The sequence below is a fragment of the Saccopteryx bilineata genome, chromosome 5 (assembly GCF_036850765.1).
Source record: "Saccopteryx bilineata isolate mSacBil1 chromosome 5, mSacBil1_pri_phased_curated, whole genome shotgun sequence".
NCBI classification, from domain to species: Eukaryota; Metazoa; Chordata; class Mammalia; order Chiroptera; family Emballonuridae; genus Saccopteryx; species Saccopteryx bilineata.
Window position 1 is genome coordinate 114,857,752 of NC_089494.1, and position 16,656 is coordinate 114,874,407.

The 16,656-nt window shown below is 49.3% G+C and overlaps 1 protein-coding gene across 3 annotated transcripts in view; it reads left to right on the forward strand.

Moving 5' to 3' along the window:
* Positions 1–16,656, forward strand: part of STEAP3 (STEAP3 metalloreductase) — a 65,650-nt gene that overhangs the window by 2,679 nt on the left and 46,315 nt on the right. The window contains exon 1 of one of the 3 annotated variants that reach the window (XM_066280720.1): positions 7,879–8,072. The exons of 1 other annotated variant lie outside the window; for it this stretch is intronic. Coding sequence is in view for 1 of the 2 variants with exons in the window: in XM_066280718.1 (XP_066136815.1) it covers positions 8,201–8,309 (109 nt within the window). In the remaining variant the exon portion in view is untranslated. One more of the 3 variants, XM_066280718.1, reaches the window with a different exon arrangement.

A 16,656-nucleotide genomic window follows, 5' to 3' on the forward strand; every position in this document is an offset into this window, starting at 1 on the left:
GCTCAGTGGATAGAGCATCGACCTGGCATGCACAAGTCCTGGGTTCGATCCCCAGTCAGGGCACACGTGAGAAGCAACCATCTGCTTCTCCACCCCTCTCTCTTCCCTTTCTCTCTCTCTTCCCCTCTTACACTCAGTGGCTTAACTGGTTCAAGCACTGGCCCTGGGCACTAAAGATAGCTCGGTTGATTTGAGCATCAGCCTCAGACGGGGGCTGCCAGTTGGATCCCAGTCAGAGCACATGCAGAAGTCTGTCTCTATCTTCCCTCCTCTCACTTAAAACAAAAATCTCCCAGGGCAACATGTGCATCATATTTGAAACAAGGGGCTAAGGCCCAGAATTCTGTAGTTGTGTGTCTTTGCAATCTCCCCTAAGTGAAAGAGAATGCAATGCTACCATAGACACACAAGAAGGACCTGCCCCTGGAATCACTAAGTGATTCCTGGGAGTGCTGGGCCAGCTTTCTACATTCGCATTGGCCATTGATGGCCTAGTCCAGTGGTCAGCAAACTCATTAGTCAACAGAGCCAAATATCAACAGTACAATGATTGAAATTTCTTTAGAGAGCCAAATTTTTTAAACTTATACTATATAGGTAGGTACATTCTATATAGGTGAGGTAGCGCCCACACGTGGTATTTTGTGGAAGAGCCACACTCAAGGGGCCAAAGAGCCACATGTGGCTCGCAAGCCACGGTTTGCCAACCACTGGCCTAGTCACAAGCCAAGGCACTTGATCTTATGCAAAAAGTTATTAAATACTGTGGACAAAAACGAGGTTCTACAGAAAGTAACTTCACAGGATGAGCGGATCATAAATTCCTAACTGGGCAATTCATGGTGGATAAACCATACCTTAGGCTTATAACTTCCCTAGTAAAAGTTTATCTTTGCCTGAAGCAAGTCCTGTCCATTAATTTGTGCATCTAGGTCAGTGGTCAACCTTTCTAATGCCGTGACCCTGCAATACAGTTCCTCATGTTGCGGTGACCCTAAACCAAAAAATAATTTTGGTGGCTACTTCATAACTGTAATTTTGCTACAGTTATGATTCGGAATGTAAATACCTGATATGCATTATGTATTCTCATTGCTACAAATCAAACATAATTTAAACATAGTGATTAATCACAAAAACAATATTTAATTATATATTGAGAAATATTTATTACTAATGGACCTCCTTACCTAGTGTATTGGGGCTACCATCCTGTAAATAGCTGCTTAACTAATGGATCTGGTTTTTTTCCAGATTAGTGGCAAGTTTTCTATATAGAACAGTGTGAACTACGTCATAGGATACACTGCAGTTTCTGCACAGCATGGTATCTTTCAGGGCTCTTTCACACTATAAAGCAGCGGTTTCTGCGGTGGAATCCACATCTCATTTACTTCAATGGGAGACCCGTGGATTCCGCAGAAGAGAGATCCCCTGTACGGCAGAAATGCAGTTCTGACACATTTCTTCCTCCTATTCAAGTCAATGGGAGGCCGCAGCAGGTTCCGCTCAAATATAGAGCATGTTGCTTAATTTTTTCTATGCTAGAACTTTTCCTAGAGCAGAAAAATTCCAAAGGTGGAACCTGCCACCCCCAATAGACTTCTATAGGAGTCAGATCGTTTACACTGCAGAATCCGCACAGCAGATTCCTCAGTGTGAGGCCTCTTTCAGTCTATTGGGGGTGGCGGGTTCCACCTTTGGAATTTTTCTGCTCTAGGAAAAGTTCTAGCATAGAAAAAATTAAGCAACATGCTCTATATTTGAGCGGAATCTGCTGCGGCCTCCCATTGACTTGAATAGGAGGAAGAAATGTGTCGGAAACTGTCATTTCTCCACCTCTTACTGAAATCAAAAGGAGGCTGTGGCGGATTGTGTGGTAACCCGAGATTCTCGGGAGCTCTCTTCCACAAAATCTGCCGCACTCCCAATGAAATCAATAGGAGGTGGATTCAATGCCAGAAACCGCTGATTTCAGCACTTTCCTCATTCAGAATATGGGAAAACAGTGGGAGATATGGGAGATAATTATACATTGGGGAACAGTGTGAACTACATCTTATAGTGGTCTCTGATAGTGTAAGACCGATGTAGTTCACACTGTGTAAATGTATGGTGCTTTGTGTAAGTGTAAGCTGCTTTGTGTACTGTGTAATGATTACACACAAAGCACCTTACACTTACACAGTATTGTGTGTATGGTGTGTGTACTGTTTTTACATTATTAACCTTTTTTACACCAGAAGGCTGTCTCGCAGGCTCTCTTGGCTCTCTGCCTCTTGCCTCCCCGCCTCCTAGGCTTCTGTCCTCCGGTGCTTGCTGCACCCGCCCACTGATGACCTCAGCAAGCGCCGGACACACGTAATGCGCTGCTATGGACTGTGGAGCGTTCCCCCTGCTTCCCCCGCCCCTTAGGCCCCGGAGGGATGATGCAATCACATCTGCGCATGACCGCAGGCATTCAGTTTGGAACTCACGTCCATAACGGCGTGCATTCAAGCTGAATAGCGCTGCTGCAGACGGTAGCATGGCTTCTCAGAGGCTAAAGCCATTGGAAATATGTATTTTCCGATGGCTTTAGGTGACCCCTGTGTTTTGGTCATTTGACCTCCGCCGGGGTCACAACCCACAGGTTGAGAACTGCTGATCTAGGTTAACACGTCTTCAAAATGCTTCTTTTCAGATCCCTCAAGCAAAATCACCCTCAGGAGAGCACATGATCTTGTTAACTATCCTGTAACCTAATCTGACTTTGCTTTCTCCTATCTTTATGTAATCTTCCTTAGTTCCCTCCTTAATTCCAAATGGATAAAAAAAAATCTACAAACTAGACAAAGTCATTCTAGGAAATATTTTTCTCAATCTGTTTAGATCTTGCTTCTTGGCATGATCTCTGTTGAGATCAAATGAATTTTTCTAAAAACTCTCTATAGGTTTGGACGTTTTTATATCAACAGTACCTACTATGTGCCAGGGAGCAACCTAGAAATAAGGTTGCTTCTGCTCACTTCACCCTCAGTTCTTTCTCCACCTTCCCCTTTCAGCCGCTGCCTTTCAAACCTTCTCCGCACTCTTGTGCTGACCACAGGTCAATCTTCAGAGGAATTGCAGCTCCTCATTCTCTGAGCTCAGAGAACTTTTCCTCTCCGGAGAGTTCATGTTTCAGCTGAGGACCAGAAGTAGGACAGCCTTATGCAAAGTAGAGTACCAGAGTACCAAACTCTAGGGCAGGGGTCCCCAAACTATGGCCCGCGGGCCGCATGCGGCCCCCTGAGGCCATTTATCTGGCCCCCACCGCACTTCCGGAAGGGGCACCTCTTTCATTGGTGGTCAGTGAGAGAAGCATAGTTCCCATTGAAATACTGGTCAGTTTGTTGATTTAAATTTACTTGTTCTTTATTTAAAATATTGTATTTGTTCCTGTTCTGTTTTTTTTTTTTGTTTTTTTTTTACTTTAAAATAAGTTATATGCAGTGTGCATAGGGATTTGTTCATAGTTTTCTTTATAGTCCGGCCCTCCAATGGTCTGAGGGACAGTGAACTGGCCCCCTGTGTAAAAAGTTTGGGGACCCCTGCTCTAGGGTACAGGGAGATTTGATGTCTGGGTGGGCATACCCTAGTGCCCTGTTTCAAAATAAGTTGCCCTGTGAAAACAGAGTAAGCTTAAGTCCCAGGTCCCAAGCACACTTTTGCCAGCCTGTCTCCCCACCCAGTCAGTGCCCCTCCTTCCCAGACCATTCCTGTAGCTCACACTGCCTCAGCGCTGGGAGCTTCTAACGTGGCTTAACCCATTGAGTCATCACAATGGCAGACACAACCCCTCAGTTTGCCCAAATCACCATGAATTTGTGGGCAAAAAAAGGGGCAACATAATAAACTTGGCAAGCTCAGGACAGGCCTGCATGGAAGGCCTTGCAAACTTAGAAACCTAGAGTAACCACATTGGATGGTCTGAAAGTAAAACTTCCTAACTAAAGGAACAGTGGGGGGGAGGTGCAGGAGGGTACACGGGGAGATATGTGACGGAAGATGAGTTTGGGAGGGAACGTAAAATACGGAGCACAGGTGATGTCATACAGAATTGTGCACCTGAAACCTATATAATTTTATTAACTAACGTCACCCCAATAATCAATAAAAATTAAAAAATAAATTAAAATAAATAAAAATTCCCAATTAAAAGCAAGCAATGGCGGTTGTCACATCTTATACCTATAGCTTCCTTGACAAAGGTCAGAGCTCCTCTACTGTCTTTTTACATCCTTGATAACATAGCTTTGAAACCTCAGAGTAATCTCCTTTTTTCTTTTTAATGTTTATTTTTCAATGACTTTAGAGAAAGGAAGGGAGGGAGGGAGAGAGACACAAAAACATCAATCTGTTCCTGTATGTGCCCTGAAGATCGAAGCAGCAACCTCTGTGCTTCAGGATAGTGCTCTAACCAACCGAGCCATCTGGCCAGAGAAAAAGTAATCTCCTTTTCCAAACCACTCAGGGCTCCACTTCCCACCAAAGCAGGAGACTCCAGAGCCCCTCATGGTTATCTTGTGCCCCACATACCATCTCTGTGTGCTGCGAATGTTGTTAACTATCCCATGCCCATCAATGTAAAAGATGTGTCTCTGTTTGACTCTTTATCCAATCTCAGAGATTCCCTTCTAACTTTTTCCCATCCCTTAATCTACCACCAATGGGCTTCATGTAACCCTCTTACATCTCCTGTTTGATTCTGTAGATAAAATAAGCTACAAAACTGCCATTCTCCATGGCATTTTCTCAGTCCATTGAGATATTGCTTCCTAGCAATTGTCCTCAGTTTGGTTCAAATACACTTATAAAAATTCTCTACAGGTCTGGACATTTCTTATGTCAAGAAATTGGAAGGCTCTGGTTGGTTAGCTCAGTGGATAGAGCATTGGCCCAGTGTATGAATGTACCAGGTTTGATTCCCAGTCAGAGCACACAAGAGAAGCAATCATCTGCTTCTTCACCCCTCCTCTCCCTCTTCTTTCCCTCTTCCTCTTCCATAGCCAGCGGCTCCATTGGCTTTAATGTCACCTGGGTGCTGAGCATAGCTCATTGGTACCAATGTCAGCCTCAGGTGCTATAAATAGCTTGGTTGACTTGAGCATCAGCCCTAGAAAGGGGTTGCCAGATGGATCTTGGTCAGGGCACATGCAGAAGGTCTGTCTCATTATCTCCCTCCTCTCACTTGAAAGTGAAGGAAGGAAGGAAGGAAGGAAGGAAGGAAAAAAGGAAGGAAGGAGGGAGGGAGGGAGGGAGGGAGGGAGGGAGGGAGGGAGGGAGGGAGGAAAGGAGGGAAGGAGGGAAGGAGGGAGGGAGGAAGAAGAAAATTGCAGATCTACTCCTCCCTCCCACAGAGGAGCAGCTCCCTGTGCCCAAATGTGGAGAAGTCTCACCATGCCTGGGTGAGAGGAGGGGTGAGCTCAGGTGAAGAGCCCCTTCCCTAGGGTTGCTGCCCTGGCCGAGCAGAACTGGATCCACACAGCCTGGCTCCCAGCCAGTGCTGTCAGAGTACATCAGGGCACACAGCTTCTCCTGGCCATCTCATTTTAATAGTCAATTAAGAGTATTTATTTTGTGAAATGGATATGCTCTGTCCCAGAATATAAATGCTGCATCAGTCTGAGAAGCTGAGAGGGAACAATAACCCTCTCCTCTCTGACCCAAGCAGATGATTCTAGATTCTCATCCTGGATGCTCCTGTCCTCTTAGCCAAAAGGCTAGCCTTGTTTTTAGGAAAAAAGGAACTCTGAGGAGACCAACAGCTATGGGCTCCATAAGGAGAATATTCAGCAACTCCAGGTGTAAACACACATCTGTGTGTGCACTGAGCACCTGCTCTAGAGAGCACCCTGCTAGCTCTTGGGCAGGTAAGGGAGGAGACCACAAGTGGGCGGGAGCCATGAGGGAAGCTTCCTAGAGATGCTGATGGAACGGAGAAGGGTGAGAATGGGACTGTATTCATTCAACAACTATTTACTGAGCACCTACTATCTGCTAGGCACTCAGGATACAAAAGTGAATGAGATAGGAAAAACTTCCTGCCCTGCGGGAGCTCACATTTCTATGAGAGAAGACAGTTATATGCCTGGGGTGTGATTACTCACCATGTCCTACTTATGGACAGACCTCTGCCAGTCCAGCTTTCAGATCTCCCTCTCCAGCTCATGGGGAACCCTACAAAGATGCCCACCTGGCCTCCTGGGAAGAATGCTGGATAGATCCAAGGACCCTTCCAAGTATCCTGTTAGCACCTTCAGTTCCCAAGTTCTATTTCCTGCGCCACCCATTGTAGTCGCAGGAAGGATAGCAGGAAGGACACACAGAGATCCCTATCAGCTAGAAAAGGTATTTAGAGAGCACCTACTCTGTGCAGGGTACCATGCTAGGGGCACTGAAGGGGGCAAGGAACTGGTTTCTGCCTTCCTAAAACTTATAACCGACTATTGAGGCAACTCACCATCTGAAGGCAGGGACCAGGCAATAGGCACCTGTGTCTCCAGCACTTGAAACATTGTGTGGCATTACAGGGCTCCCTGAGTGCTGAATGGATAAAAGACCTATAAGAACAGCCAAAGGAGCTCAGAGAGGGTGATGCCCTGAGACAGGGTGGGGCAGGAGGGTCCTTGAAGAAGAGGGGAGAGAATCTTAGCCTTGGAACCAGGCAGTACAGAGCTGGGAAGAGAAGATATTTTAGACAGGAGGAAACCGATGGTGGTGAGAAAGCAGATGCTCATGGTGAGTCTTGGTGGGACAGAGGGTGGAGGAGAGGCCCCTTAAAGCAGCAGTCCAACCACAGAGATGTCAGAACTCTGTCTCTTCATCCCCACTGTGCTCTCTGAGGTCCAGTGTGGGGCCATTCCTAAGGCTCAACGTCCCTGCCTCTGGCTTCAGGGTCCAGATAACCACTGTTAGGGCTTATCTCTCTAGCACAGTTGGCTCCCTGGAGTAATTTAAAGCTCTATAACAGGCTAGTAGAATATGCACCCCAGCAATATTCCAGAAAGTGTATGTGTGGGCGGGGGGGGTCAGATAACTCCCAATCAGCCACCCAGAAGATGAGTGACATTGGTGCCTAACTAGCCATCAGAGCCCTCATGTCCTCACCTGTACAGGCAGAGGAATAAACTGTCAGTAGCACCCTGGGTGAGAGGGCCTCAGATGAAGACACACATCTCTAGGAAGCTTCCCAGAAGATATCCCCCTCACTGCTGGGCTGTGATGCTGTCAGCATAGGGGAAGGAGGCAGCCCGCGGGGCTAGTTAGAGGCAGTTTCTTAGAAGCAAGCGCTGGTTTGGAGTTCAGAAATCTGGACCCAGTGGCCAGCTCCCGAGTGCCCACAGCTCCTGGAAGCCCAAAGGCCTTGAAACCTCAGAACTATTGGAAAGGATCAAAGGTCTGCTCTAAGGGTGGACAAGGGACAGATATGTGACAAGACCACAAGGCCTGGGGATTCAACCTTGTTGAGGGACCTTGCTGCCCGCTTCCATTGCAGAAAAGAAGGAAGCCAGATCCACCCTGGCACCTTGGCCTCTTACTATCTGTGCCTGCCACTTAAAGTCGTGATGAAATAGATGCGTGTGTGTGCGGGGGGGGGGGAGGGGAATAATAGACATGGATTTGAGGTGTCCCTCAGAGTAACAGAACAGGTCTCCGAAGTCACTCCGGCCTCCACGCCCCCCCCCCCCCCACGTTCTGGTTAACAGGCGGTTCCGAATTAAGGCACAATTTAACCCGGGCGGGGGAGGGAATGGCGCGGGTCAGGAAGCTGCAGGACGGGCTCCTAATACTGGGCCAGCGGAAGGTCATTGGCTGTCGCCGCCGCCAAGCTACAGCGCCCAGCGGATAGCGAGGACCCGGCAGCTCCCGGGTTTCCGCCCCGGGGGCGGTGGCCGAGCCGGATAAGCGGCAGCGGGCTGGCCGGCAGCCACCTTCCCCGCAGGGCCGCCGGGCGGGGCGGGGTGAGGAGGAGGAGCCTCGGTCCAGGCCACCGCCTCCGCCGCGGAGTCTTCAGCTGCCGGTGCTCCCTGGAGCGAGGATCCGAAGAGGTGAGTGACCCGTCTCCCCGACCGTCGCGAGGCTATGGGCTGCGCCCTGCCCCCGGACCCGTGGCTCGGCGGCTGCCCCGTTGCCCCCTTGCTCAATTGCCGCGTGGAGGCCAGCAGCTGCCACAAGTATGCGGGCGACCGCGGCCGCGGGGACCGAGCCACGTGCGCCCGGCGGCCGCGGGCCCGGGTCCTGGGCGCCCTCCTTCCTCAGAGACGCAAACCGCCGGCGCCTCCGAGGTGCGTAGGGTGCGGTGCGCTCCGCGCACTTGGCGGCATCCGGGAGACCCCTCGATGCAGCGCGAACGCTCCTCCCGCGGACCCGCAGAGTTGACTGGTCCTATGTTCCCGCCGCTCTGGCCGGCCTGTCACAGGGAGGGTCGCGGCAGTGGTCTGGGTCTTCCCCGCCTTCTCGTCCAGGTCGGTAAGAGGCTGGCACTGCCCGCGGAGTTCTTGCCCGGCAAACTTACCTCTTCCTGAAAGTTGGGATAGTCTGCTCAAAGACACGTGTGGTTGGAACTTTGGTCACTTTGGGTAACTGAAGGGAAGGGTACGCTAAGCTAATATAGGGGTGGGCAAAAGTAAGTTTACACTTGTAAGTACGCGAAACATAGTTTATTATTTGTATTAAAACTGTACACCTACCTTTGCCCACCACTATATGTTGTTCAGGCACTAGGAGGCAGGATCGGGGCTGATAATGAAGGCAGCTCCTTCTGGAGCCCTGGCGGAGGGCTGTGCGAGGCCTCCCAGGTGTCCAGGGCTGCCTTTGAGACAGGCTCCAGATGTGGGGGTTCTCGAAATACCTCCAGGGAAGTTCTTTGGTCCATCAGAGTGCAGTGATGACATAATTAATAGCAGACATTTATTATGCATTTATCTATGCCAAGCAGCTTGCTTTACACTCTATCCCTGTCAATCCTCAGGACAGGAAGGCACCATTATTATCTAGTTAAAGATGGGGAAACAGAGCCTCAGAGAGCATGGGCAATTTGCAAGGGCACACAGGTAGCCAGTTGTAGAAGAGGATTTGTATACAGCCTGACTTGGAGCTCAGCAGGCTTGGAGCATGTTCTCAGAGGACTGTGGCAGCCCAAAGAATGCAAGTGCTGGAAGCCAGATTAGTCACAGACTTACTTTGGTGTGTCTCTTCAGTCACCTACATGGTTTGTTAAAAATACAGATACCTAGGTCCTACCCACAGCTGACAGAATCCAAGTTTACAGCGTGAATCCCCCAACCAAGATCACCTGGGACCTGTTTTCTTCATCTCCATACCCATCTCTGTCCCCAGTGCACAGCAGAGGAGCTGGCATGTCAGTATCTGTGGCATGGGTGGATTTAGTGGAGCAGGGGGCATCTTGGGGTAGAGAAGGTTTCCTTGAAGGAGGCCTTAAATGGTGGACAAGTGGCCTCAGCCTGGCAACTCGGGAAGAAGGCCTGGAGTTGGCATGGGATGACACTGACTACAGAGCCATCAGGGAGTTAGGGGTTGGGCAGCCAGCCTCAAGCTTGCTGAGCTCCCCAGGATCCGGCCTGGTCACACTGGGACCACATCTCTCCAGCCTAGAGATGCCTGGAATGAATTCCTCTTCTGTTCATTTTTCCTGCCTTTGCCCTGTTGCTCTTCCCTCTTTGGACTTATCACAGTACTGGGTAGGGCTTTGCATAGTTAAAAAGTGAAAGTGACTGACTATAGGGAAAGGCGTCTGCCTTTGGAGTCAGAGGGACCCAAGTGTGCATACCTCCAGCTCTTTGCCATGTGATAACCTTGGCAGAGTGCTCGGCTCTCTGAATTTGTTTCTTCATCTGTAAAACATTGCTAAGGGCTTTGCACCTGATATTCCTATAAATAGGGGACAATAATGCCTTCCTAGGGAATTAATTACATGAAGGGCAGTGCTTTTAGGAGTGCAGAAAATATCTGATCCCTCCCCCTTCTCCCAGGGTTTGGGTATTAATCAGCTGGGACTTTCTAGTCTGAACCCCTCAGTTCCCTGGAGAAGGTAAGTAAGGCCCAGAGAGTGGCATCCATTGTCCTCTTCTCTGTAGCAGAGCTGGCCTCAGGCCCAGCCTCAAGACTCCTTGCTCAGTGTCCTGGCCTGTGTCTCCGACACTGGGAGAAATGTGTACCTCCCGCTTCATAAAACCTCAGCAGGCTGAGGTGATGTTCAGGTAGGCTGGGAAGCAGTCTGTGCAGTGGTACGAGGCTCCCTGGGCCCCAACAGAGGCTGGAGCCACCCTTCCTCTTTCTCCACCAAGCATGGTGGCAGGTCTTCCTGGGCTGGGCAGTCTGAGCTGCACAAGTTAAGCACTCCATGAAATTGCTTTCTAGCATCTGGACCAAGAATGGATCTCCTGATATAAAACAAAGAAGCTTGCCAGTTTTAGCCGTTTTTAAAAGCCAAGGCCAAGCTGGCTCTTTCCCTTCTTTCTGGGGGTTGGAGGGGGTGAGTGCCTTTCTGTTTCACTCACCTTACCCTTGCCAACCCTGTCCCATTCTAGGAGACTGTGGAGATTACAGAACTTGGAGAGAGGTAGGGAAAGGCCACTGTAAGTGGTTTTCAAAGGTTTGTGTACAGAAGCCTCACTTCTTTCTGCAACTGGGCCTACATACCTGTCCAACTTGACCTCCTACCGATCTCAGGCATCTGCATGCCAGCCCTTCCCATCCCCAGCATGCCATGGGAATCACTTCCATCCCACCTGAAGTGATCATCGTCATCACTGAACACTCAGCTTCCCCCCATCATTCCCTGGGCCGAGCATATTATATGTGTGAGCACATTTGAACCTTCCAACTCTTAATCATTTAAGTTTCCCAAGAATACATAAGACTCCAATCTATTCTTTCGACCCCAAACTTGCAGCTCCTAATCACTAACTATAGATATGCTTGTCCAAATTCTGCCTCATTTATTCATTTAACAAACATTTACTGAGTGCCAACTTGGTGAGGCACTCAAGACTTGGCTGAGTCCCACTCTTGGCAGGGTGAGTGTTGGTTGTCATTTATAACCCTGTGAAAAGCGCACACCCTCCACTTATTTCTAAATACAAGTAGGGATCTTGGCATCCCCAAGGCCCAGGTCCCACAGCTGAGGCGAGCCAGGATTCAAAACCAGAGACAGCTCCCCGCTAAGCGGGAGGTACTGACTGCTATGCTTGCTGGCAGGACTGGATCTGAGACTGCTAATTTATATGAGAACATAATATTCTGTCACTTCAACCCAGGGCACGTGTCCCTTCTCCTCAGGTGCGGAACACTGTCACTGGAGAATTACCTCATGCTTAGCTCTTCTCAATCAGTCTTTCTCATAAATCACCATTGTCACCTGGCAGAGCATGCAACAGATGCGCACTAATTGTCCTGCAATCACACAGTAACTTATTTTTGTCTTCCTCTTCAGATTTAGGAGAACCAGGTGGGGACTAAGAAACAGAACATTTTTAAGCCTTTGGAGCTATCAGATTAGGAGATTAAACTGTAAAAAACAATAGGCCCAAGTATAAATCAGTCTCAGGTAAATGTAAAGTAACATGGGAACTGACGGATGGGCCCATGAAGCTTTCTTTGATGGAGTGGCCAGCTCAGTTTATGTGTAGACGGCAGGTTCCTGATGCTGGTGTGCTGGCATCTGTGATGGAATAACACACACCTATTACTGTGGCATCTGTTACTATAGCGTCTGACGTTTGTGGCCTGGCCGTCACCAGAGCGGTCCTCTTGGAGTCCGAGGGGCCTGCACACAGGTTAGTAGCAGTGCACTGGACACAGTTGGTGTGGGGATGGGGTCAGTCACCACTTCCAGCAAATCAGCCACAACCTGGGTGTGGGGCTGAGCAGTGCAGGAGGTGAGACCAAGCCCTCTGTGTCTCCAAGGAGAGGGCTCCAGGCTGGCCAAAAGTATGGTAGCAACTGCAAGGGAGGGAACTAGGACCGTGCTGGGCCAGGGCACTAAGGATTGTGATGGACACTGGGGTGCTTCCTGGACCAGAAGGCTGGAGATTGGAGACCTGGAAGGGCTGCTTTTAGTCTTCCCATAACCTTTCTACAACTCTTCTTGAACATTCTGACCTGGTGCAGCTGTCCATGGTGAGGGGGAAGGGGAGTCCCCAGGATTGGGGAGCTCAGGGCACAGCTAAAGGCTCAGTGAGAACCCCAAGGGACCAGCATCTCAGCTGATGTGGACGACGCCAGCGACTGCAGGGGGTGCTCTTGGAGCCCTGTCCACTGTGCCTGGAAGGTTTGCTTTCAGAAGGAGGCGTGGTTTCCTGACAGGGCGGTTTCTCCAGAAGGACCAACCACCCAGAGGCTTTGAGAGGAACAGAGAGTGACCAGTGTTCACTGCCTGAGTCTCGTTTGCCCAAAAAGCATCTGCCAACCTCCCACTGAGCAAAGTATGCTGTGCAGGACTGTAGATACACAAGTGGGGAGGGCGCACAGGTCCTGTGCTTAGAGTCTATTTGGGAAGCTGAGAGATGATACAGCATGTGACCAGGCAGCAGAGAAGAGTCCAGGCTCAGAGCAAAGCACAGGACGTGTGTAAACAAGAGCAGTTCTAAGGTGTGGGTTTGGGGGCTTTAAAGTTCACTGTTTTATTTAATTATCACAACAGAGAAGGAGAGTAACCTGTCCAAGGCCACAGGACTGGTACATCACCAAACTTGAATTCACAGCCAGGTCTGCCTAACTAGATCCACCAGCAAACACAGCTACGTCTCTGAATTCAGAGCCGGGAGAGCTGGCTGTGGGCTATGGGCTCTGGGCAGTGCCCGAATGCCCAGAGGTTCAGGTGGCTCTTCAGGAAAGGGGGATTTGGGTAGCCAGGAAGATGCCAGGACTTCAGGGGCAGGTAACGGCCTTGGCCGAAGTGGGGAGCAGCGGGGACCAAAAGGACTGAAAGTGGAAGACGAGCTATGGAGGAGTCGGTCTGTGCGTGCTGGACAGTGCTGGGCTCCGGGAGGCTCAGGAGTACCTCTGCTCACAGAGGGTTCTGTGGAGCAAAAGCGAGCACACTCAGGGGCCTCAGCAATCAGGATCACCTGGGCCCTGTTCTGTTGTAATAACAGAGGAAAGATGTCTGGAGCCTGTGGTGTATATTCTGCTTATCAAATGCCCAGTTACTCAGAGCTACCATTTTCCAAGATTACCAGTTTTCAAACAAGTTGAAAACAATCTAATATATTTGTCCTAAGACTGAACTTGGCATGACTTACTTTAATGATACAGAAGTCTGCAAACCTTTGGCCTCCCTTTGTGCTGCCAGGGTGGGTTCTGGTCACCTGAGAAAGCCCTCAGCAGCAGACAAGCACATGCCCGTCATGCTTTGCCCTGTGACAGCGCTGTCTCTGTCTTTCTCCCCACCACGGCATTGACTAGGAGGTAAAGACAACAAGGAAACCTTTGTTGGCACAAAATGCAGAAAGAATCATCACTAAGCCTGTGATAGCCACAGTGATTGCAATAAATTATCTCCACAGCAATTGATAAATTGCCACTTTCTGTCCCCATTATGTTTGGCTTTGTATAAACACCAAGCATTGTACAAACACTGAAGCATAAACGCACCTCTTCCTTTCCCGCTTTTTTTCTCTTTCTCTCATGCGCTCACACACCCCTGTGGTGAGGCAGTCTGTCCTGCCTTGGGTGACATTTATTTATTTTATGCGTCCCAGGTTCTGCTGCCCGTCCTGCTTTAATTCCTGGTGCAAACAGACTTGAACCTAGGCCATTACTTATCACCAGTGAGGTTTCTTCCCTGAACAGGAAGTATCAAGCCAGACCTGCTCTTACAGTGTACTCTGTAACCGGTCACACCCGCGGCCAGTTCTGTGGCCAGGAACAGAATTGCAGGTTGAGGAGGGTGGTCTCTCGATGTCCCAGCCCCTGGGAGGTCCTCGCCTTCTGGGGCTGTTGGGCAGATAAAATATATTATGCTCACTTTGTTAAAGATAGTGCTGCCCACATGGAAGTCCAGGCCCAGGTGATTGCTTGGGATGGGCGTGATTATATTAATGTGTGTTGGGGGCAGGCTGTGGGCAGGCAGGATCCTTGTAGCCTGGGGCTTGGTTTTAGGATTAAGCCTTTCCCACCCTTTTTGATGTGGGGTGGACTTTGAATCAGATACTTCCCCATTTTGTATATTGGATTAAAAGTTTTGATTTCTGCACTATACAGTGGGGCAGACCGCAGACCAGGAGCTTGCTCTCTCAGTTTCTGAGATTAGCATTAGAGAGGAAAGCAGAGAAAGGCCACGTGGAGGAGGCCAGAAGAAGCAGCCAAGGAGTGCTGAAGGAAAAGCCAGTTTGTGCAGAGTTTGTTCATTCATTACCGACTGTCTGAATCCAATGCGAACCTGCATGGGCCAGGTGGCTGTGATGGTGGCCTTGCCTACTGGCTTTACCGAGGGTCAGCTAGAATCCTGCTTTCAAAACAAAAGTCAGGCTGTCCACAGGTCAGAAGGATACCTGGGCAGGAAGGGTGGCCTAGGTCACAGTGGAGTTAAGTACTGGCACTTCAAACCCTTGCATTGGCCACATGTTGTGCCAGCCTCTTGTAAGTCTGGTTAGGGCACAGATCCCAGATGGGAGTGCACGGTTCCCTCCCACCAGCCCTGCCAGCCCCTGGCCTGCTCACTGTCACTTCGAGATCCCAAGGACAAGGGCAGCATGGCCTCAATTCAGGTGCTGCCGTGTTGGGACTGGCAGCAAAGACAGAGAAATAATGACGTTCTTACCAAAGTAAAATGGGAAGTATTACCATTGAAACATTAAATCAGTAGCCTTTTCAAAGTACAGGATTCAAGAATTTGTCACACACCATGCCCTCAGTTAGTAAGCGCCATGTGCTATAGGGCCTCGTGTGTGAAAGGAAAAATATATTCGTGTCTGTGACGCATTTCCATGGAAGGCAGTCTTACTGGGAATTGTACATTTTATTTATTGGTAACCATTTCTAGCTTGGTTTATCACAGAATGGCTGCTGTATAAGTGATTGACCAGATTTTTCTAGAATGGTTAGAAATTCTAGATGTTTGCAAAAAGCCTTATAAATTATGCATTCACTTCTGTTTTGCAAAATGGTGTGGTAATAAACTTCTCTTTTCTGTCAGACCAAACTTGCATGTGTGTGTATTGTGCATGGATTGGCTGGTACGTGTGCATTTCTGTGTGTGCCTGAGATTTTTGTATTATCTTTTGTAGAAACTTTTCAGCCTTCCTTTTAAAAATATAATGATTTTTTTATGATGTCCAAATAACAATTCCAGGCAGTATTACAAGAAATATCACAGTGAAATGTGTGTGAGAGCCCATCAGAAAGGGAGCATACCCACAGAGAAAATAGAAACGCATCAATTAAGATGTATGTGGCTATCACCCAGCTTTTAAGCTCTGGTTTGAGACCAGCATCCTCTATCTTGTTTCTCCTCTCGTCAGTTGTGGGGACAGGGGAGAGGAGGACACAGGCAGAGCCTCCTTCTTGCCTCCTAAGCCCCTGAGCCCAGGAGGAAAGGAGGGCCTAGGGCCCAGGCTGCCATGGTTTGGCATCTAGGAGAGAGAGGGACCCAGATTGGCAGAAACAGCCTGAGAAAGAGGGCTAGAAAGTATGTGTTCGGGTAGCTGAGCAAGAGGAAGGAGCAGACCACCCAGGAGCCCCATGTGGACCAGGTGATCGGCTATAACTCATGCCCATGGCTGCAGGTTGCCTGCCCTCACCACCCTGAAAGTCACTTAAAAGCAGGGACTGGACGTGACTAGGGCAAAGCCAACTTTGGGGCCTTAAAGAAGTCTTAACTGGGCCTCAGTTTTCTCATCTGCAAAATGGAAGTAATGATAGCTTTGAACTCCTCAAACCCTGAGTGGATAATTCCACAGTCAGCATCTCTCCGCGTGTGAGTCTGGCCTGGCCTCACAGTAGCTTCCCCTCTGGTGACTCTGGATCCCTGCTGCTGTGCCATGTGCCAGACGCTCCCAGTGAGCTGGGATGTGGCCTGCTGGCTGCCTGCCTCTCTGAGGGGGAAGTTGGACCTTCATAGCCCTGGGGCGGCCCAGGATTTCAGCAGGAAGAGGAAACTAGGAGACTTCTCTGACAGCCGCTTTTTTTGCACAGTAAAGGGTCTGCTTTCTACTTAGGCTGCTCATTTCAGATCATAAAATGGGAAAGATTTTCCAGAAGCTGTTACTCATTTACGTCACTGGGAAGTGTGGATTATTATATCAAAGGCTATTAACTTTAATACTAAAATTAGCAAGTGGAAATGGGTGATGGAGATTATGGGGGCAGCGACCCCACCACCAGCCCTTCCCCTTGGACCTTTAGGGGAAAGGGGGCCAGCAAGAGGGAATTAATCTTAGCCCAAATAAGAGATAGGGATAGGGCTTCACAGAGGAGGTGGTTTTAAACCACTGGACCTTGAATTTCATCAGTTAGAGGGAAGAGACTTTGCAGGCAAAAAAGATTAAGTCTATGACCTCAGCAGAAAATAAAGGCCAACATACGTTGGCCACTGACGAGCCTGTAGATCAGTCAGGACTAAGTTAGGAGAGGCCAAGGAGGCTATCTGTGAGTGGCCATAGCTGAGTC